General features: G+C 38.5%; 1 protein-coding gene and 1 long non-coding RNA gene across 13 annotated transcripts in view; one reads left to right on the top strand and one right to left on the bottom strand.

Moving 5' to 3' along the window:
• RBMS3 (RNA binding motif single stranded interacting protein 3) overlaps window positions 1–23,519 on the bottom strand; it is a 697,130-nt gene that overhangs the window by 580,296 nt on the left and 93,315 nt on the right. For 8 of the 12 annotated variants that reach the window (XM_068674436.1, XM_068674437.1, XM_068674435.1 and 5 more), the window contains one exon: window positions 12,333–12,401. The exons of 1 other annotated variant lie outside the window; for it this stretch is intronic. In XM_068674436.1, the coding sequence (XP_068530537.1) occupies window positions 12,333–12,401 (69 nt within the window). Of the gene's footprint in view, window positions 1–12,332; window positions 12,402–14,112; window positions 14,155–14,365; window positions 14,811–23,519 lie in introns of those variants that run through there. 3 more of the 12 variants (XM_068674443.1, XM_068674442.1, XM_068674440.1) reach the window with 3 other exon arrangements.
• On the top strand, window positions 14,834–16,955 carry LOC137852575 (uncharacterized). Its single transcript, XR_011093940.1, has 2 exons — window positions 14,834–14,959; window positions 15,059–16,955. It is a non-coding gene; the product is annotated as an uncharacterized lncRNA (long non-coding RNA).

Raw genomic sequence — 23,519 nt, 5'->3', positions numbered from 1 at the left:
AACACACGTGATTGCAGCTCAGAATTAACGTGTTTATTTTGCCAAGTGGCAAACTAACCCTAGGATTTGCATTTCCCCAGTCCTAAAGAAGCATGAGATCTCATGAGTAATTCCTGTGATGTCCTATTCTAGTCAATTCATACTTGTAATTTTCATTATCAAATACCCACAGTATGCTTCACTTGTAAGACAAACTCCTCCTTCAGAGGTTTGGGTAGCATACAGAGGTGTGTTACATCCTTTAAGGGAGATAATTTTGTTATAGCTTTGTTTTCCAAAGGAATCCAAACAAAGCTTGCCGGCCTATTGCATAGTGTCCTACTACAAGGACTAAGTATTCTTCAATTTTCTCCTTGTATGGTCTATTTTCAGTTCAATACAACTGGATTTCCACTGAGACCATAACATCATCTGTTTATGTATTCTGTCAAGTGTTCCCAAGACCTACTTCAATTGTTTTTCTAAGTGTAGGGCCTCTGCTGTAGGTCCTCAAATAAAGTGCGTGCAATATTGATCAAAGTCCTACTCTCGCTCCATGCAAGATTCAATATATTCCTATTAGATAGATACAAGCAGAGCCTGATCTCTAGCAGGATAAGCAAGCACTGTACTGCAGGAGACAGAGCTCAGTTGTTCAAAGTGGCTCAGAGTTTTGTCTAGTCTTTGGAGACCCATCTAAAAGTCACTGGGAGGATTAATGGCATTTTTTCCCCACTCCCTACAGTCAGCCACAGCTATGGAGGCACACTGCATAATGCTGCTTACTATTTTCACTGTTCACAAAGAACAAAAACAAATTGTGTGCCTTAAGTCAGAACAGATACATTGCCATACTTTGCCAGATTATCATTTTTCTTCCACAAGCTTTGGATGGGTAGGTTAGCCACCTCCACAACATTATAGCTTTCCCTTCTTAATTTTGCAACTATACAGTTAATATCTGCATTTAACCTATGCATGCTAAAGAATTCAAATCAGTCTTATCCATTGAGACACTATCACTCATTCATTGCAGCTCATGTGCTTTCCCATTTGAGCACCTTTCACACTTACTAGCAGAGAAAACACCAAGACTTAATTTTGTTAGAGCCAAGTCTTTCTGACATTGTTGCTCAAAACACTGTGTTTCCATTGAAGCCTCCAGGATTTCTAGATTCGCTACTTCAGCCTTTCCAATAGATTGTTTTACATTTTTCCTTCATTTTTGAAGCCTTGATTCAAGTTTATACTCCCATGCAAATTTTTCCCTGCCACATTAATAATCATCTTTCACAACCCCATAGCTGAAAAAGGAAACACAGTGGATTTATAACAAAGTCTAAGCAAAGCTTATATAGAATTGCATTATCCAGTCCTTTGCCTACATTATCCCCATTTCATCTTCTTTCTTAGAAGAGCTGAATATTTCATTTACAGCAGACTTAGGGTTCTGGCCTGATATTACTGCAAGTTATTTGCAGGCCCTTGGCTTTTTAAACAATCATTTCTTCCCAAACGTGCAAAAGATTGGTGCTTATTAAAATAATACCAGTCAAAACTGATAGCCCGCTTCCTTGTCAGTGGGCTGTTTACCCTACAACACGTTCCCAGACAGCAGCAGAACTACTGAGTACTAAAGGTGATCATCATGCAATTAAAAGCAATTCTTCAGTAGGGTACATGACTGCTGATAGGATTAGTGTAACGCAAGCTTCAGTGAATTTGGGTAAGCTGAACTAGCGTCTGTGAGGAACATTTCAAGATTCCTTTAAAAGTTCTCTCTAGATCTAAAAAGCTGATCATCAGGATGGCATGGGATCTCTAGATATGCTGGGAGAAGTGTCAGCTTGAAGCTCCCGCTAAGTGCAATTGTCCACAAAGTGCCACTGTCTTTCCAGCACCATATTCACTAACCAGTGGATAACTTTCACTGTTAACAAAAAATGGGGAAAAAAAAAGTAAACTCAAAGTTAAAAGTACTTTTTGATTTCAAATATCAACATAGCACAACTGAACAAAAGAGGCACACTCGTACAATCAAGATTTTACTCAGGAGGTAAGATACATCCTAAAACATGAAGACCAGCATCCTGATGCAACTGAATTTTACCAGCATTCAATGGCTATTTGAGCACATGTAGAACCATCCAGGGGAAAGTAGAGCTCACAAACTGCTGAAGTAAAACTGAAATACTGAGATCTCTAATACAAAAAGATTCTTAGCCAAGACCAACCCCCTAAAAACAAAGAGCTTCTAGAAAGTAGAAAGAGTCCACATTCAGGAAACAACCCAGGTCAAACAGACCAATACTGAAGAGAGAACCTCTCTTTGTTGACAGAGTTAACCTGAATTGTATCTGTTGAGGAACTGGACCATATGTTCAAGAGGTATTTTCCATCGCCAGTTTTTATGATTCATACATAGACTGCAATTTCACTGCTACAGGGTAAATACATTTTAAATTAGACTATATAAAGAAGCTCTAAAGTTGCCATGACAGTTGCAGCAAAATGCCTTGCCATTTCTCATTACAAAGCATAACCTATCTTTATAGCCAAATTAGATTTCTCAGCTATTCCCCAAAATGTAGCCTGCAGATCTGTTTTTGTTGATCCACTAATTGTTTCTTTCAGATTTGCACGGTTAATTATCAAACAGAACAACCATCATTTAGGTCATTAAAACAATCCATCAGCCATCTTTGTTCTCCTTCATGTGAAAGATAGGAAAGGTGAAAGGTTTGAGAGAACACTTTGTCAGGAGCTCATTTAGCAGATGCAGACAAACAAACAGCTCTGCGCCACCAGCCCTGATCTGACAGTCTTCCCTAACCATCCTCACAAACTGAAGCTGGACCTGCCCTTGGACACAGCTCAAGGCCAGCTGTTTCTCCTCTGAAGGTTAGCCATACTCCTCTGGACTGTTTGCTCTGGAAGGCGATCAACCCTTTTGTTAGAGCAGCTGATGGCAGATCCAGCGGTGGTCTCTTGGTTGCATTTCCTTTCCAGGTTTAAGGCTTCAGGAGCATGAAGGATGAGAGGCACGAAGAGCAGAGTCCATCTGTTACTTCTAACTAATAGGACAGAGGAGCAAAAGTCACCTAAAAATAACAAACTCTTTTGCTCCCACCTATCTTCCAATCTTTAAAAATGTTGGAACACAGCAAGGGGGGAACAGTAGTACACATGTAGGCTGCAACTTGTCATGCTAATTATCATTTGCATCAAATTGATTGCATTAACCAGCAAGCAGCATTTTAAAAAATCTTTATGAACTGCTCTCTCCAACAACAATTAAATTTCAAGTAGGAAAAATCATGATGAATTACTAACAATTGTTAAATCATCCACCAGCAGCTTCTTTTTCTTTTAAACTCTCATAGTAAAGTCAAAATCAAGAAGCCTACATTACAAGATACCAAACAAGACATTTAGTAGAGCATGAGAAGAGAGGTTAGTCTGTAAAATTTGTCAATCTTCGCTATTATTCAGCATGTACACACTGGGGATACCACAGACAGAGTAATGGAGAGATCCCACTGTGAGATTATGTACCACTCCAACCAATGTTGTTTCTAGTTTACCTGACCAGGTCTGACCTTAAAGAATATTCAGGAATAATGTTGTGAAGCACAGCAAGAAAATAGTTTCCTTAAAAAAAAAAACTAAAATTTTCAAGTTCTGAACTCAACTGATCTAATAAAGAATTTTGGTCGAATTCACCAGTGTAGCCATATAAACAACAAAACTAATGAAGCCTGATGGTGAATGTACATGTCTCTTGCAGATGATTGACTTGAATTGAATTATTCCCTAGGCCCTGGTATGAGCTCATCCTTTAACCAGAAAATCTGCACAGGAGAAAAAGCTTAGCCTCTTTCTTGAAAGAACACAGACACCAGCCACCAAGACTTTCTGTCTCAATGTTAGGAAATCCATAACATCATTGTCCCCCATGAATTGCCTGGTGTCTAGCATGGGGTGATCTCATGCCTTCCCCTGGAGCAACATTACTAGTCTCTCTTCTACCAGGCTCTTCCAGAGCTGGATTTTCTGTGTGAACTGTAAGGTTCAAGAAACTCGCACTTTTTCCTCTCTGCAAATACTGGTCGAAGAGGCCAAGCTATAGGGGAACAGTAAAGAAAAGTCACAAAGAGAATATTGAGAAGCTTTGTTTGCTAAGAAACAAACTAAAAAGTTATAAGAAAGAACATTTCTGGGTGTTATCAAATAGAACCTGCAGTTTTGAAGTGGGGTTGCCAAAGGAGGCAGGGCAGCTTTCAGCGACTACACAGAATGTGACACAAAAAGTGAAAAATTTTGACTTTATTAATTTTAAATGCAGTTTCTGCAGAGCCCTTCAGTTTCAGTCTTTTAAAATCTTATAAAATTCTCCCAGTAAAGAAAATAGCTGAGTGACAAAGTGTAGCTGACAGACACTTTTTGGAAAGTTTTTGTGTATATAGAAGTCATCACAAATGCTGTTACTTTCCCTCACCCCTAGGACAAAGTTCTCTTTGCAAACTTGAGCAAACTGAGCACACATTTTGCATAGCCCACTCACTTCGTGTTTGTCAAAAAATAAGTAGAAAAGGTTAGATGTATAGAAATAAAAAAAATTATGACAGCTGTTTGAAAACATTAAAAATAACACTTTCCTGCATGCTCATTTTAAGATTAACCAAGTTATAAATGGAATCTTCTGAACCTCAGCTTGAAAGTGCAATTAAATACCAGTGCTATCTCCAACTTTGACTAACAACATTTCCTGAGAAGGAAACCAATATATTTTCTTCTCACTCTTGAAGAGGAGAAAAATGTTACAATACTGAGTCCTTATGTTTCCATAAGGATTATACTTCAAATTTAATGTTTAAATATTATAATTTGAAGAAATTTCTGAACTTTGAATCCTTGGGTCACTGCTGATATAGCATACATACAGGAAACAGGCTGAGATGGAGGAGTTAAGTGAACAGACCAATTAAACAAAGAAGCATCTGGTTTAAAAAAAGTAATGCAAATGAAACTTCAGATAAGAAGGTCTTGAAGATTTTAGCATAATTAGCTTACCAAGATTTAGATCTCCATAATTTCTGCAAAACATGTACTTGCCAGACTAGGACTGTAATGCTAGATTCATGTAGGTGGTGTGTAACATGAATTAATGCCTAAATCTCATGTTTAGAGTTTTATATTTATGTGTCCATATGCAATGGACAATGGAAACGTGTCCATATGCATATTTATTAAAAATATACAATTTGTATGTATGCAAATTATACAAAACAATGTATTTTAATACAAATATACATATTTATTAATTACAGACAATACACCATAAATCTGTGATGTACATAACATTGCATATACTAGGCATGTAATAATGAGCAAAATTGCAGTACTGACCACAGACATATGATTTTTTTTTCAGTCCTCTTGTGAACTTACAACAGTATTAATTCTTTTATATATCATGCCTTGCAACAAGGCTTTCACTAGCTAGCCTTACTTCTGCAAGGCATGGCCTCCACCTCATACTTAGGTTTAATGAATCAAAGGTTAAGTCTAACTGAGGCTTGTTGACATTCAGCAGGTCTGTCTGACAGCAAGTCAAGAAAACCCTTAACAGGAATTCACTTTTCTCATTCCACTTGATTTTATTCCACATGCTTACCCAACTGTGATTTTAAAAAAAAGATACATAACTAGGAGTCAAAGTGCTGTAAGAACTGCCCTCAGTTGCTGTAAGACTATTATAAAGTATGGCATTGAGGTATGTTTTATCCTGAAAAGATGTATTACAAAAAGGAGGGCTTTAGGGATTTTTATACTCACAATTTATCGCAAAACTGACAAATTTCCCTCATTAACTCTGATTAATCCCACTGAATTTTGCTACAGTTTTTTGGTTATATGCCAAGTACCAGGAGGCAGCAACATATTTCTGTGGCTTGGGTTGTCTGGTCTGTTTCTGGAAGTTTGCCAGATCTCATCTGACCTTTATAACAGGGTTTAACCCTAGTAGTTGGACCAAGTCATTCTTGTTAAGATGAACAGACCAGAGCAACTCAAACCTAGGTCAGTAGCAAAGAAGCATCATTGCCATTTGACAGCTGTTCAGTGGCTTCTGGGAAAGAGTGTTGGTTTTCTCAGTACATTTTCTAGTGGACAAGCACTTAACCTAAAGTTTACTGACACAGTTTGCAATGCTCAGCTGAAAGGCAAACTGCTGAGTCAGCAGGGAGACAGTGACTTTCTCAATACTTTTTTTTTTCTTCAAGTCAAACTTGAAGCACCACAGGAAAACAAGCAAACAGAAGGAGATTGGAACAGCTGAATATGAGAATATTTACAGTATTTGAAATCAGGCATCTTCCACTAGTGAAAAAGGAAAAGTCACTTCACAGGAACAGATCTTTTGAGCCACTGTGTTCAGTTAACATGCCAGATACCCTAAAGGAAACTCACCCATCTTCCTGCTCTAACAAGTGATGAATTCTACCTGCAGGTCCCTTTTGTTTTGCATACAACCAGGCTGCAACAGTCTCAGCTACTGCTGCTGCTTCTGCCTGAACCATTTCAATGGCTACCAGCAGCCATAGCCAGGATGGCTTCCTAAAACTACATGAACACACTACTCCTGTACTAAATAACATTAATTCTAATAAGTAATGAATAACATTTATTTTGGCTTCATGCACTAATGGAGAAACTACTGAACTAATGTCTGCATATAATTGTCTTCTTATCAGATTGGATTAAGAAAGGATTCTTCACCAAAAGAATGACCAGGCACTAGAACAGGCTCCTCAGGGAAGTGGTTGCAGCACTGGGCCTGCTGGAGCTCAAAAAACACTTGGACAAGGCTGTCAGACATGGCTTGATTGATGCTCCATACATGCAGTCCTGTATGGAGCCAGGAGTTGAACTTTGTGATCCTTGCAGTTCCCTTCCAACTCTGGATATTCTATGACTATTAAGGTATTACTGCTCCAGTACATATGCAGGAAGAATATAAAGCCAAAAGCAAGGCAAAGGGAAGGGAAAGAGAAGTGTGGGGAAGGTTGGCAGTAATGAGGAGTAAACAAGAAAGATTAAAGTTCTATATGCACTGAAATCTCTGACCTGGAATTCAATGAAACAGCTACCCCAATAAACTAGGACATCAATCCTCATATTCCTCCTTCTTGGTTGGGATTTCTGTTATCTCAGTCATGAAGTTGTACAATAAGCTAACACACACAGTGTTAAGAGTTAGCCTATTTAAAATTTAGATCATACACCGAGTGGTTATCAACCTCCCCTGTCTGTTCCAAGTCCTCCAAGAAAGCTGCTAACCTCTGGGTACAAAACTATAGTACTTATCTCTATGTTTAAAGATCAGGATATTAAAGAAAAAAACACATTCAGACCTTAATTAAGGTACTTATGCTGAATTCAGCAAGGGACAAGGCTCCATCTGTAATAAGCAAGAAGCTTGTGTTGCCAGCACCAGAAAGCCAGAGTAATAATTCTGTAGCAAAGCGGCAGAGAAGCCAGACAGAAGAGCAATATGGAAGCTGAGAATCCTCCTGTCCCTTGGCCCATTGGACACCATTTCATTTTCTGTATTTTTGCTCCATTAGCTCCAACTAATGCCTTGCTAATAGGAATGGGGTGGGGGAAAGATGCTGAAATGTTCTATATTATTTTTAATGGCATTTAAGACACACCAATTGTTCTGCAGGCTCATTTAGCACATAGCACTACAAAAAAAAAATGTCCATATACTTTTATAAAGTAAGATAACAGAAGCATCTCCAAATCCTAGCAGTCCTTTTGCAAGAGAACTGCAAGATTGTCCCGAAGGTGCCAGCCAACAGCAAGGGCCAAGTGAACAATCTGTCTTGACAAACTCACTCCTATGCCTACAAGCAAGAAGAGACTAATTCAGAAAGTATCACCGTCTTCTGCTTGCATATTAAGTGGATTTCTTTGTGTAATCTGGGTAGGTACTATGCACTTTTTGCTGCTCATCGACATCAGGAACATACACATGTTACAAGGATTGTTGTGCCTTTCCTCTTTCTTTTAAGAGGCTTCATCTATTGATTCTTCAAATGGCTCAACCTTAAACTGCCATCTGAAATACTGCATTTCTTGTTTTCTAAGTTTTTTTGTTGTTGTTACATATTACCTACATCAGCTATACCACCCCAATAGGTTCTAGCACTTGGCTTTCACGTCGTTACCAGTAGAGTATTTTGATGTTAAAACTGCTTCTAGAGACAGCAGAGCTGCAATACTGAGTGCCTTACATCCCACCCTACTTGTGCACCTACAACTCCTAGCAGGAGACAGACCATCCCACACAGATGCATCGTCACTATAAGGCACCCTGCCTTGGCTGCCATCCCACTCTGCAAAAGCAGCATCACATTAGAAATCAGCCATATCACCATGCCTGAAAGAGTGCTCTACTTTCTCCTTCATTTTCATCAGCAGTGAGCACATACAGTCTTCAGAGTACCACCGAAGGACTAAATTCACTTCAGAGTTCCTCACAAAATTGCTGCAGACTTCTTCACACATCAAGAGATGCCACTAGCCAGGAAAGGCAGCACAGGTAATTTTAGCTTATTGGTATCCATTTGTATCTACTCCTTGATTCCATCCTTCAAGCAAGTTTAATGCATCTGGAGCCAGTAAGGTCCAACACAGCTCCTTAGATGCCATTTCAGAAGCTGAGATCTGGTTTGGCTTGATTACCCACCCCCCATCCTCTAATTAAATAGATTAATTCCTTGGCTTCAAAAAAAAAGTCAACCTTTTAGCCTACTGGCTTCTTATTTTGACACTGAAAAAGTAGAGAGCTTGAAAAGAAAAAAAAAAACTGGCTTGAAGCAGGTAATGTGTCTTTCCCAGGGCAGTCAAAAGGAACCTCTTAATCAAGTTTTAAAGATACCTCCCCTGCAGCAAGACACTTTCCCAGGCTCGAGGGGCAGGAGAAAAAAAAAATCTCTGAACAGCTTCACATCAAAAAACCTGAGCACACAAATTCCACATGCCCATGAGAGCGATGAGTTAATAGGAACTTATTAAAAACCTTCCCCAGATAGCGTATTTGAGGTAGATAAACATGCTTCAGCTTATCCAATACAAAATATAAGCATGTCTGGGTAGTACAAAGCAAAATAAGTCAGTGAAAAATGTGTTATTTTCAGTGACTTGTTGACCCCACCTGTAGAACTCCTTCAGATCTCTCACCCAATGGACCTTCAAACTTCACACAGACAGAGAAAATGAAAGAAGAAAACTTGGGGGAGGGAAAAGAGGAAATCAGTTTAACTTTTAACATTTCTTAGATGTATCAAAGGTCTCAGCCATGTAGCTCTATTAGGTTTCTGTGCAGATTCTTGTAAGATCTATGTGGAAAAGCCTTCACTGGGCTCACTGCATGAGGCTGAAGAAAATGCAGACAATATGAATCTGAACTTTGATCTTTTTCTTTCTTGGAAAGCCATCTTCAAAAAATGTTAAAATAAACTATATATAGATGCTGGCAAGTTGCAAGGCTGAATACAAATCTCTGATCCAATACAAATATTTTGCCACTTTCAGCTCGTGAGAGTGCACAGCAGTATTCAGGTCTCCCGAACTGAACCACTGCATGGCTACACATCCTCACAGTTGGTACTAGTATTTGTAATATCCGTGAGGCAAGTTTATAAGCTTATTAAACCCAAAACACAGAAGACAAAAGCTTACAATAAACAAGGATGAAAAAGAAAAGATTAGAGTGCAAATGACAAAGGAAGGCAAGATTAAAACATGTGGGGTACAACACAGGTGGAGGAAAATTACCACAGGCATGCTTTAATACAGTAAAACCATTTTTTTCCTGCAGATGCTGGATGGTCTAGACATACTTTCAAAGAACATTCCTGGTAGTTAATCCCTCAACTCTACTAGGGATTTGACAGGGTTGTAATGCTACAAGCAATCTTTATTATGTACTTATCTTTCCCCTCCCTCCTCAAAAAGGAAATCAAGTGTGTAGAGCGTAAAGTGCATTTCTTATGATTTGTTAGGATGATCTCCTCCTGACTTAGGAATGTGTCTCCCATTAACCTTAATGAGCAACTGCAAATATCCAGAAAGAGGGGAACAGTCATTGCCATTTCTGCCTTGTGCATACTAGTGGAACTCCATGCATTTTTCCCTACTCACTTTGTGATCCCGTAGTATGGAGTAAGAAACAAGCAGTGGAAGGAATTAACAATCTCCCCCAACCAAATGTAAAAATTCAATGCTTAAAAAGGGGAAAGTACATAGAAGCCTCAGCAAGCAGATAGAACGCATATAGAGTAGACCAAGACTCATAGAACCCAGAGAAAACAAATATTAAGATTGCAAGGATGGTCAAACAGGTAACTCACTGCATTAAGCATTTAGCCGCTTTCTTTCCCATCCCAATTTGAACACAAATGAAATTCATCATTTCTCTCACTTAGTTTTCAAGACCAAGACTCAAGTTATTGGAAGTTTCCCCTCTTAGCATACACATGTGCGTAAGAACAGAAATCCAGTATGCTTAGTATTTTAAAGCAGCAGCAGAAGTAGAAAGACATTAGAAAAAAGCAAACGTAAAGACTCAGGGGAAAGCAATGTTTATACGATCATCTCTGATCAAGTAAGTTTTGAAAGAGGGAAATGTTTTAAATGAAAGATGGCGTGTTTCAGCTAAAGTCAGTCATGTGCTTGTCCATAGTCAAAAAGGGTTGGTTTTGATAGAAGAGAAACATCAATTAATATTCAATTTTTAATGAGAAATAATTTACAATAATATTGCTTCCTGACCATTACTAAACAGTTTTTTCCCCTCTGTTTCCTGTTTATAACAAGTCTACCCAAATATTTTATACGTTGTAACTACTTTATAACTTCGTTGTTTTAAGTAGTGGAAAAACATTAGGTGGAGGGAGGGCACACTGAAAAAACACAGTTTCATGCACTGCTAAAGACTTTGTTAAACTCATTTCCAGCTTAAATGACAGTCAAAAGACTGGAGGATCCATCTACAATAGTTTCCATGGTACAATGGTATCAGGGATGGTTACATCACTGACAATATATTCAGAGGGTTGACCAACATTACCTGCAGCTGGGCCAGCCTCCCCTCTCAGCAGCTAACCATTGTCACAGCTAATCTTCATTTTCAGACACAGGTCACCAGAGCAAAAAGAAATGTGCATATCCCATCTGCCTTCCAGCCTCCAACCTGGAACCCAACCATTATCAAACCTTAACGGAAGGAATTCCCTGGAGATATGAGACAGGTCCTAATCTATTATCTGCTTTCCAGGTCTTTTATCTGGTTTCCTTTTTGTCAAAGTCTTCAGCCACTCAAATGCATTTAATATTACCAGGCAAGCCATACTTTTAACACACAGAGAAGTCATCCCATCAATATAACATGCTTCACAGAAACAGATTCCAAGAAAAAGACACACTTAAATTAGCCTCCTAATTGTCACTTCAGACTATCACATGTCCTTTTGCATTGTTGACACAACATATTTTTTCTTGGCCACTAACCATAACACAGTGTTTTCTGGAGGAATTCCCTGGAGATATGAAGAATCTCCTAATACATCATCAGATTCCCAGGTCATTGTTCTGTTTCCCTTTTTGTTTAGGTCTTGAGCCAACCAAATGCATTTAATATGAGCAGACAAGACCATCTTATTGCACACAGAATTCTTCTGTGTTCCCCACCCAATTAGCGTGTTTCACACAAACCATATTCCATGAAAGGCACTTCAAAAATTTGGTCATCTGATCTTCACATTCATCCTCTTAGGCCAAGCCCCGCTCTCAAACCAGCCTCCATTATCAAATGGAGGAGTTCCCTGGAGATATGAGACTCTGGAGGAGTTCCCTGGAGATATGAGACAGGTCCTAGTCCGTAATTAGATTCCCAAGTCATTGTTCTTCCCTTGTTGTCTAGACATTGAGCCATGCAAATGCATTTAATATTAGCAGGCTAGACATTCTTTTAAGACACAAAATATTTCAGCCCTGTTGTGTGTCCGTTCCATTTCCCCACCCCAGACCAAGCATCATGATTCACACAAACCATTTTCCACACAATTGCATTACAGGAGTCATAGCCGTACAACGCCTCTTCCATAAGCATGAACTGCATCTAACAGTCCATCACAGGACATCCTGCAACAATCTCAGAGATGAGCAGGACCTACATGGGTTAATGTAGGTAGATACCTCTCCCCAGTCCCCTCAGAGATTCGTTTTAAAAGGAAGCTTGTGTCATCCTGAGCTTCATATCCTTTTTGACAAGGGCAAATTACCTGATGGGGCTGTGAGCTGGACCATCTGCTGTAGGAAGGAGCACCTGAAGTCTTGTTGGCTGTAGTTCTCTGCAAAATAGAAGATTGACATCTCAAATATTCACCATCTCCACCATGCACATAGTCACCTCCCATTTCAACCATATAAACTCCCATAATAAAAAACAAACAAAAAGTCTCAAGAAGCCGTAAATATGATATGGTACCATTACAACCAGAGGTGAAAGAAGTCTGCTGGATCTGCTACTAATGAACTCTTTAGCCTTTGACCTTACAACCTCAGCTTTCTCCTCAACTTCTGCATATCACCTACACTGCAAACTTAAATACTGAGCCCTAACCTAAGATGGGGCTACTCAGCTTTAGGCAACTATGCTCTAAGTTTATGTCCATCTCACAAACTCATCATTAAAAGGATTTGTCTGCTTGTTCTAAAAAGTTATATTTTTATTTTTTTTTCCCCCTAAATCAATAGCGGTTTAATTCCAGACTTCATGCTACTGTTACAGAAGCTCTTTTGAACTCACAGAAAATTAAGTAAGGTTTTTCTTTCAGGATCCCTCCAGCCTCACTCCAAAGTCAAATTTTAATATATAGCACTCAAATATACCAGTTATTTATCAGCCTTCTCCTGGAAGAGAAAAAGTCTGTCTTAATGATTAATCCCTGTACTTTCCTCTGCATTTGTTTTTATCAAATCAAAAGGAGTCCATAGCATGGCCTTTCATATTCATATTTTGTATGTCACTTACACACCTCATAATCAAAAGGCTTTTTACAGTACAAAAGAATCAAAGCAATATGAGATCTATCAGAATACCAGTAACAGGATGGATGCTATAATGGGAGCCAGATTCATATTTGAACGATTTGGATAAGCTATATTTAAAAAAAAAAAAAAAAGCAAGTAAGACAGTCCATGTAAGATTTATAGTACAGTGTAGTATACTCTTTGTAAGTATGAAAATAAATAGCTTACAGCTTTTAACACCCAAGGATATAGTACATTTCAACACCATTTATAACCACTAGGGCTTATAGATCATTACATATTCTAGAGCTTGCATGTCATTCATATTAGTGAGAAAGAGCCACTGCTGTAATCATGCTTTTGTATTAGTCTATCAAAAAACAATTATTTTACAAATTTAATTATTAGCATTACTGTATAACATATCTAACTTCTACTAGACACCCTTAAAAGGATAAGCATTTTTAATGAACAGTTATGCTGTGCAACAGAATAACTCTTTTGATAAAAACTTCAGAAGAAACAAAATGCACACAACGTTGATTAGTTTATGAGAACTAATGAAAGCTATCTTCTTCTGCTACAGAAGAAAGCCTGGTGAACCTATATGAATGACAAGTTGAGTAACAAGATAGCTGCAGTTTTTCCGTTTCAAGGGCATCCCCAAGAAAGATATCCCACAGAGAAACAGTATCATAATATTACTACCGAACAGATGAACACTTTCCAGACTAGGCAGCAGATGAATACCTTAAAGACATGGGTATCGGATCATTCTTTTGAACACCCTTGCAAACAGGAGAGAATAAGAGCCTCAGAAGTTCTTCAATATTAACCTCCATCTTCTGATTCGATTAAGAGATGGTCATTGAAGAATACTCATAAAACTAGTAGTATAAAAAGTCTAATCTCATCTTTTATTCCCCCATCTGCCCAAGCTCCCCCTGCCCCCCATTCATAGATCAACACACAGAACCACTCACATGTTACTTAGCAATCACAATACAAAGTTATAGTGAAAAGGCTTACAGCATTCACACACAGGAGTTTCCACATCAGATCCTTTGGAGTAGATTCTGAAAGATTTAGGAAGTATTTCACTCTGAGAGCCTCTCCAAGTTTTATAGGGTTACAGGGAAAGCTTTAACGCCAGGTTGCCTCAGGGCTATAGCATTTGAAACAGGTGACTTAGAAAAATTAAAAATGCCTACACATGAACTAACCCCAAGCACATACACACTTGTATTTTCCTAGAATCTGTAGAAATTAGGAAGCCACTTACCTGGAGGAGTTTGGCCATTTATGCCCAGCAGCCACAATCAGCAGCTACAGCACAAGCTCTACCAGATGAGCAATTTCTGCATGCAGCTCACAACACAAAGGAGACCTCAAGGCACAGGTTTTTTTGTAAGATATTTTACCAGGGAAAACCTGGGCTGCACTTAGCACCTTAAGGCTCTTCTCTTTCTTCAGGAGAAGTCACCTCTCTCATCACTCTCCCTTTCAAGGAATAGGAAAGACATACGCAGAATATTTAAAGACTTTCTACTCATAAACCTGCACTCTAGCTTTGTACAGATCCTTAACAACATCATTCAAAAGACCTAAACCAAGCACCTCTCCACTTCCCCAAAGCTTCCAGCAAGCCCCCAAGCTTCGTAAATCTTCCACCTAGCCATTCTACCATCCCAGCTCCCTCCTGCAAAACCATTCTCAGCCATATGGAGGTACAAGCTCCCCTCCCCTCTAGAACTATTAAAAACTAATTAGGACTGCTGATTCTAATCACCTGCTTGTCCAAGCTGTTCCTAATGTCCTCACCTCTTCTCCTCTTTCCCCCCACCTGCGAGGAGGGCATAAACTCACAGAGCTGCAGGTGACCACCAGTCTTTTTTAAAAGACCAATAAAGATCCATTAAAAATTTCAGAAGCATAAGCCATTTTTTTAATTTTTTTTTTTTTTTTTCTTCAGCAGACCATGCTTCTGAAGGCAATAAAACTGCTACTTGGACATATGGTCTTTGGTATCTGAGCTGGGAGTTACAGCAAAAGAGACAAGAAGAAAAAAAATGATGCTCAATGTGCTGCATACTGCTGCCCAGGCAATAGGCTGCCTGAAAGGAAAAAATCTGACGGGGAAAATGCTTTCTTTCAGGTGCAACACGTGCTCCAGGCACATAGCTGGATCCGAGCCTGAATGTGAGGAATGCTGATGAAACACCAGGCTACCTCCAAATCCCAGAGAGAGCAAAACAAAGTGCTTTTCATAGCAATGAAGTGCTACAGATAAAAGAAGAGCAAATGATGTAGTGTATGTGCAAAGCTGCTGTTTTTACACGCAATTCACAGGAAAACAGTTTTCTCTGAAGATTCATGCTACTGAACAGAGTATGCACTGTATTAAGGGGCTAGAAAAAAAACTTTGAGTAAAATACTGGCATATCTGAGTACAGCTCAACGGGAGCACTCCTGAAATGATATGTTACTGTTCCTCTCTTGGGTTGAGGCTATTAATGACTGTGTACAATACAAGCCAAGATTATATGCAGTCCATAAATACATTCTCATGCGTTCATGGAAAGCTTCGCGGCAAGGCCAGATTTCAAAACTGGGAAAGAAAAGCAGAGCACAAAGAAAACGACGCTTGTAACTTTACTCCAACAACATTTCTAAAAGCAAAATAAAGTAAACACTCTGATAACTAAGTCAAAGTTTATTACCTGTTCTAGAGCCAAATGAATTTGTAAAACTTTCTGATGGGTATGGCAATTCATCCCATTTATCTTGGCAACGTATCTTAAGATGGAATGAATTACCATCTGGAAGTACCTGTCTCTTTCCATCCACTCACTGGAGAGAGAGGTTGAGCAGCTCGTTTAATTGAGACATCTAACTTTCGATGGGTAATGTTAAGTGAAATTAAATCTGCCCACACTCCTTGTTCTCCTTCCTACCAAGGGACCCAGGCAATTTGTCCTTTTCTAGGGTTTACAGGGTTATTATGGCAGCAAATTTGTTATGTAATCGGGGTACCTTTGAACTGTGTTGTGAACTCCTATGAACCTTTGTTAATCTTTCAAACACAACTTACTGCTAAAACTGAGAAGCCTTGACTTCCAGGGCTTAGCCAGAATTTTTTGGCTGGGTAAAAAGGGAAGAAATTATTTTTATTTGTAAATGGGGGAAATATAAGATGAAAGCAAATGGAAGATAATACTAAACATTTAATCATCACAAGAACATTTTTTTCAAACTTGTACTACCTTGAGAATAAAGTTACACTTCAGTTCTAGTTAGAGTTGCACAACATAACAGCAGTTCCTGGGCTCTTCACATCCCTGGCCTAAAATCTTGCTGGCATTCAGCAGGTATCTTGCTCATTGGTCTTATTGGAGATGTTCAGAGTTTAGGATGCAGCTATTTATGCAAAGGCTAACATCAAACTACAGGATATATGTTGCACCGTGCAATACAGAAGTTCCTTGATTTTTCCTAAAACTCAAAAATCCATTTGCTAAATGAAGTAGTAATGGTATCTGAGAACTGTAACACATTAAGGCACTGAAGTTCTGTCTTTGAAGCTTTCTTTAGACTAGCTTCTCTTGTGGAGGTTTGTATAGCTGTGACTTTTGCAAAGCAGAACCAGTAAAGTTATATTAAAAAGGATCAATATTTAATGGCTGTTTATTGATGGGTACAGGCTTTTGGGTTCGCTTGCTTATTTCACAGAAGGAGTTTATGAAGAGAAACAAGTAAAATATAACATTTTATCCTCTCTTACTATAAATGATGACATTGTCCCTTATTACTCTCCAGAAACATATAACTAGGTGAAGTCCTTTTGCCATTAACCATAGCAGACCAGGAGGGAAGTGGCTGGTTTTGAAGTATTGATTTTTATTTATTTTCATTTATTGAGCTTTTCCCACAATAATGCAGTACAGAAAATGACAAGTTACTAATTGCTATTTCAAGTTAAATAGCAAAGGTGACAACTCAACAGATTCTATCTAATCAAAAATGGTACTTAGAGGAATTACATTTTGAAATTGGAAACAGCTATATCTCTTGAAATAACATAGACTTCATGCCTAGATATCAATCTATCGCTGCCCCTGGCCTGGCTCCAGACACTCCCAACCCTTGGTGATTCTCTGTGTGGGGTAGGACCACGCACACGTAAGAATACTAAATCCTTCATAGGCTCTTCCTCACAAATGCCATCTCAGCAGATTAGAGGAGTCTGCTCAGTTGAAAGCATCTTTCTGTGCGTCAAACCTACTACCACACCTGGCTCCAGGGAGGAACAGACCCCACTGAAGCCTGCTCATTACAGATGCACCACTCACCCATGAAGCTATTTTTACTCCTGTACCATAAATATACATGATCCCTTGCTCCCTTCAAAACCTCATCCTATTTTTCAACAATACCAATATTGTGTTAGAAATTCATTGCTAACGCCACTGTGGACATAAGAGAAAACAAATTGCTAATACGTTAAAGATCCATGGTTTCTTCAATACCATAAAAGTAAAATTAATTTTCAAGTTCTCTTTCCTCAAAATAAAAAACCCTCCACAACAAACTAAAAAAACACCTACTTTGGAGTGAGATGAGTGCTAAGAAATTCCAGAGACAAATGTATTTATTTATTTTTTGTCAGAAACATGAAGACAGGAAAAAGGTTGCTAATCAAATTAATAACAGGAACATCACCTCGTTTGCAGCAGTTTTTACTCTATGCAGCAGTTTTTCGACTCCCTGGCAAGCGCTGCTGGTCAGTGGACACAGAATGAAGCATAGTGGTGTTGACGGTGGTGGAATGACAGTACATGGCATGACAATATTGCCTTCTCTTCCATGCAAAGGGGCACAGTGCACTTGTCAGCTAGCTTGGCTGCAGAGTGACTAGCATATGTCAAAGTGACATCATTGCTTCGCAGTGATGAGATGATGCAGGACAATCATCAAGGATGTTGTCCCATAAAAGCTTAAGAGCAAGAAAAGACATTAAAAATAGCAGTTTGTCTGGATATAGTGGTCAGGATGTAAAACGTAACAGACTTGGGAGATGTAAAGTTTGTAAATTGTAAATGAAATACATTTGTAAGTTGTATATGAGAAAGAGGGCAGTGGAGGAAAAAAAAAAAAAACTTTTCTAAACTTTGTTGCACAATGTCATCAGAGATTACTTCCTCTAACTTACAGAAATCAATGTTATGACAGGAAGAGACAGAGCAGGAGAGATATTGACTGAGCTGTCAACCATAGGAGTATATCTCTGTGAACCTGTGGGTTTGGGCTTTGATGAAGCAAATGCATTCAGTGGATGTTTTTACAGGAACTCAAGTACTCACTCAAAGTACTCACTTGTGTTTTATATTCACTCTCTACTCTTGGTTGTCAGCATAGTGACTCATAATTGCTGAGGTGCTATTGCAAAAACTAATACAATTTATCTATTGTTTACCCCAAAAGCTGAATCTTTATGGTTTAGCGATTTTGACTTACTTAACCACGATGTATGGTTTTCATGGCACTGTGATTCCCACTCCTTTTTCTCTTTGTCACCACTTTAATACAGATATTTTTGCACCCTGGAAGGAAAATAATAATTCCGGACAAAACCAGGGTTGACAATATCATGTCTATATAACCTCTCTTTAGACTTACCAACGGGGAGTTTTACATTTAACAAAAAAAGCTTCACTTACTGACCTCCCATATCCTATATGATTGTTAAAACTAATCATGAATGTATTTGAAATTTCAAAATACATCTTTGAATGGGGATGATGTCCCCAAGCCTTTTAGGTATCACAAAGTGAATAAGGTATTAGAGACTGTGCTCCCTATCTCAAATCAGGCCTACCTTAGCAGAACTTTCTGGCCAAGCTCTAGCCAACAGTACTGTAGCCATTAACTCCTTCTTCATTGTCATTTGTGTTGGCAAACTGAAGTGCCATTTAATCGAATCACAAACAAGCTGAACAACTGTTACAGTTGGTGACAAGCAACAACTTCTTTCTTAGGAATTTTAATATGGTGAAAGGACTTCCTGTCTGTCTGGGGATGCTACACGCACTGTGATTAGCTGTGCAGTCAGCACTTTCTCCCAAAGCCAGAGAGTTTAGAGATAAGCTGCAAAGAGTTCGAGGAACAACCTACAAGTCTTCCAGATGGAGTTGACATAAAGTTGGCACCCTTATCCCATAAAATGTAGAATTAAGAAATTGTAAGTCACAAGACTTGGAAACACACAGAAAGATAAGGAGGAGAAATCATCTCATCTGAGTGAAGAAAAAAAAATGAGAAAAACTAGAATATGGAAACATTTGATGCTTTGAGGTCAAGAATTATCCCAAGTACTGAAGAGAAGGTAGGGAAGCACATCACAGCCATATGAGAGAGCAGAAGGTGGATCGGGGGATTTTTTTAGGCTAGTAGATGCTTTTGCAGAAAAAAAAAAAAAAAAAAAAAGAAAAAAATAAAAGACTACACGGTTTGAAGTAAATATCATATTATGTTGAATGACGTTACATTATCTGCAGTCAGTAACTTCAATCAGTCAGGGAGCACAACGGTATTGATATTACCAGGATATTTACTCATATTGAAAGAATGCATAATGAAATATAAGATGCACTATCAGAGGAACTTGAAGGAACATATGACATATTTTATGTCCTTCAGTCTCTCACCACTCCCTGAGTAAATGAAACATTAAGGCACGAGCAAGATGTAGGGAACCAACTATAAAAAGACAGCCTTAGTTATAGCAGGCAGTGGAATGGGATTAGTTTTGTGAGACTGACAGATGTGGCTTTCTTCAAAAGTTTGCGTAGGTCTGCAAAAATGTTGTTAATTAGCTTAACAACTATATGTTTATTTGAGACAAAGGAATATCAACAGGAACCTAAAAGAATTGTATTGTAGTGAGAGCTGTTCTTTTCTGACAGCAATTCTAAGATATTTGTCGCATTAAAAAAGCAGGCCAAAATATTAAAAGTGACACAATCTTTGAGGGTTTGAGGTCTGAGGTATTAGAAGATAAAAAAGTGACCATATGGAAGACTAACATTGAGCAGAAGACCTTCAGTTACACTTCAGAGAGTATCAAAAACATTAGAAGATCGTGAAATGTAGAACAGTGGATGCTTTCATAAAGGTGTGTGTCTTTCCTTCATTTATTAATGTCATGAAAGAATTCAAAATTAATCTTATGTTAAAGATTATAAGAAAGTCAAAAGAGACAAGAGCCTTGACAAGATGATACAAAAGACAATACTGCAGAAATTGAAGTAGAAGATGGCAGACAGAAGATGTACTAATAAGAATATTTTGCATGTATTACAGTACTGGGAGGCATGAACGTGAATCATGAAGGTTCAGGAAAAGATAAAAATGAAAATCTTTATTTGCAAACAATGCAATCACAGAAAGGTGGAGGAGGTACTCTAATGATATCTTTAATGGTGAGAAAGATAAAAGTGAACAGCAAAGGCCATTTTCTAGATGAATGAGTCATTCTCAGAAGAATCAAATTTTTACAGTATTCAAAAGGCAATTAGACATTCAGGAATAATGCTGGCAATTCCTGCTAAATTATTAAGACCAGGAAGCAATAAGCAGAGTCAAAAATTCTGCAACCTAATTTTGAAAATATTCCAAAGGAATGGAAGGAGAGTCATATTTCCAATTCCAAAGTAGGGGTATATTGGAAATGTAAGAATTAATTGTACATTTCTTCTCGTTACAACCTCAAAAAAACATCTTCCATATTTTTTACAGGCACATACTTATTAAGCAGAGGAAACAGAGAGAGACAGCGAGTATTGGTGTCTGGCAAAGACCATGATGTTCCCTCCCAAGATTACTCACAAAAAGAAAAAAAGAAAAACAAGCAATCAATTTCAGTTAGATGTGGTCTCAAGTGAAAACAGTGATATAAACACAATTAAGGTGTAATTTCTTAGAGGATTTAGAAAGAATATACTAGTGGTTCTTTGGGCTTTAGGAAGAGAATCTGACATCTTTAACACCACATTAAAAGCATGCAACTGTCTGCGTGACGTGTAGAAAGCCGAGTACCTTCTAAGCAGGGAGACAACGAAATTTCTGCTGTGTTTCAAAGCAGCAGAACACTAAGGCAGGATGAGGAACTAGCCCAATGCTTTACAGAGCAGTCCAGCTCCTGGGGAAGTCTCACACTGGAAGGAACTGAAGCAAACTGCCTTGACTTCGGAGAAGTCGCTGCTGTAGAAAAGACGAAGTGGGAAGAAAAGGTTGTTTTCAGATCAGTAGGCATACCAAGATAAATTCAAGGAATATAAAAATAGGTAAATAGCTGTGTAATTATAAGATCTTGAGCAAGCTTTCTGTCAGTCAGTGACCTTGGGCTGCAAGGAGTTTGGTAGCTTAAACACTGGGCAGCATTAAATGATAGTGCAAGTTTGTGGAAGGAGGAAATTCAACTGTTTGCTACTTCAGCCCTAGCGTCAAAGGGGAAATTTCTCTTTCCTAAAAAAAAAATAAACAGACAGCAAAGTAAAAGAAGGATCATTTGAGTAGTTCAGCATTCTTACTGCATAATCAGCAGCTGACCTAAGAAGCTGACAAACAAAAAGGGTGGCATAGTACTGCAGTTTGACTGTAGTCAGGGCTAGCATAAAATAACTAGCAAGGGTGACAACCGCTGTGACTGTGAAGTACATGGTTTATACCCATCAACTGCCGTAGCTGTCCAGGCTCCTGGGTACAAAAAGCACTTTCATTTTGTTACAAACGCTCCTACAGAGAATACTGTTAGTTAACTGTTTTTCCTGCAATCCACACCACCGTTACTGCCCAAGCAATATGCTGGACGTGACTTTTGTATAGAGATTTTAGTAAGCCAGGTAATACTCTTCTGCAAACTGCATGCTCTTTTATCTAAAGGCTGTGAGATCCTCTACCTCTTGTCTCCGCCACCCTTCCCTTTCCATGAGTGCGAGCCTTTCAGGTCTCCTCCTTGTTGGAGCCCTTGTGCTTGCTCCCCGTGTTCAGCTTGTGCTCATGCTCCCCCATCACAGGATCTAAATCACAACAGGGAAGGTGAGACAGGCATTCAAATGTGCCTGTCACTGCAGGAGGAGAGATGCGATAGAGTGGCTAGAGCAGCAATAACCGAAGAAATATATCATCCTGGCTTCTTCAGATGCCCCTCCCCGCACTGTGATCGAGGCACACCATGGCAATAAATTCTTCTAAGAGCCCTTAAATCTATCACACTAATTGCGAAATGTGGAGTAGCCATTCATCTTTCCTGGTAACGTTGTAATGCATGAATTTGCTGTAAGAATTTTTTAAATATTTCCCTATGATTAAAGCATAAAATAAAAGAAAAAGTAACATCACTCTGCCTACTTTCAGGCTAATGCTTCTTTTTGAAGCCTGGAGAGCAGTTCAGGATTGAAAACATGAAAGATAAGGAGAACTGTCAGTAGAGAGGAAAGAACATTTCCCTGCTCTATTCACGTACAGTCTTAGCATTTAACACACTTTTTTTCTAGATTGCAGAACGAATAAACAGTACCCATATTTTTAGAAAACCTTCTCTTTAAATTTCCTTCTGGAAATCTTAAAGCAATTCTCTATTTATTCAGCATAAAGAAAAAGTGAAATTGGAATATATTTTAGCAGATAGGTCAAATATTTAAAATCACAATATTCTTTTCAGTTGGTTGATAAATATAAGTGGAAAGACACTTCAAGGAAAACATAAGCAATAATGAGAGGCAAACTCGGGACTGTAAGCGTGCCCTTTGTCAATTTGTGCAGCACACAGTAACCTTGCCAAATTAAGGAATTTCCAAGTGCATTAGGAAAGGCTGCCCTCTTCAGACAAACTTAATAAAAGGTACCCAAAAGAAGTTTGAAAAAGAAGTCTTGAAGCTAAAATAAAGATGTGGTGAAATGAACTGGACAGTGCCATACCAAGACAACAGCAACTTTCTTCTGCTTAATAACAATTAATAACAATTTGCTACTACATAAATAAAAGAGTGTCTTCTAGTTCCTAGCTGCATATTAATGCGACTTTGCTCAGACTCACTACAGATCCATTTATACACTTTCTATAAGGCTATTAAAACTTTCACCCCTATGCTGAAATACAAAGACATTAATTAACAAAGCTACTGAGTCTGAGGCTTCCCTGTAAGGTCAAATGGAAAAATGACCCACTTTGCAAGGCTGAACTTTCATCGCACTGCAACTTTCATTAAACATGATAAAGTTGTTTCCTTTATCAAGACTTTTCTTTTCCTCACTGTTGGACATCTGAGTGTGTTCACAGGTTATTTTATGGATTTTTATTTTTTATCACATCAGGTTGCAAAACACAATGCCACCAGGTACTTTTCTGGAGAATATGGATGCAAAACATGAATTTT

Source organism: Anas acuta, chromosome 2, assembly GCF_963932015.1.
Source record: "Anas acuta chromosome 2, bAnaAcu1.1, whole genome shotgun sequence".
NCBI classification, from domain to species: domain Eukaryota; kingdom Metazoa; phylum Chordata; class Aves; order Anseriformes; family Anatidae; genus Anas; species Anas acuta.
The sequence above is the reverse complement of the archived record's forward strand: the minus strand, read 5'-3'. Positions and strand labels throughout refer to the sequence as shown.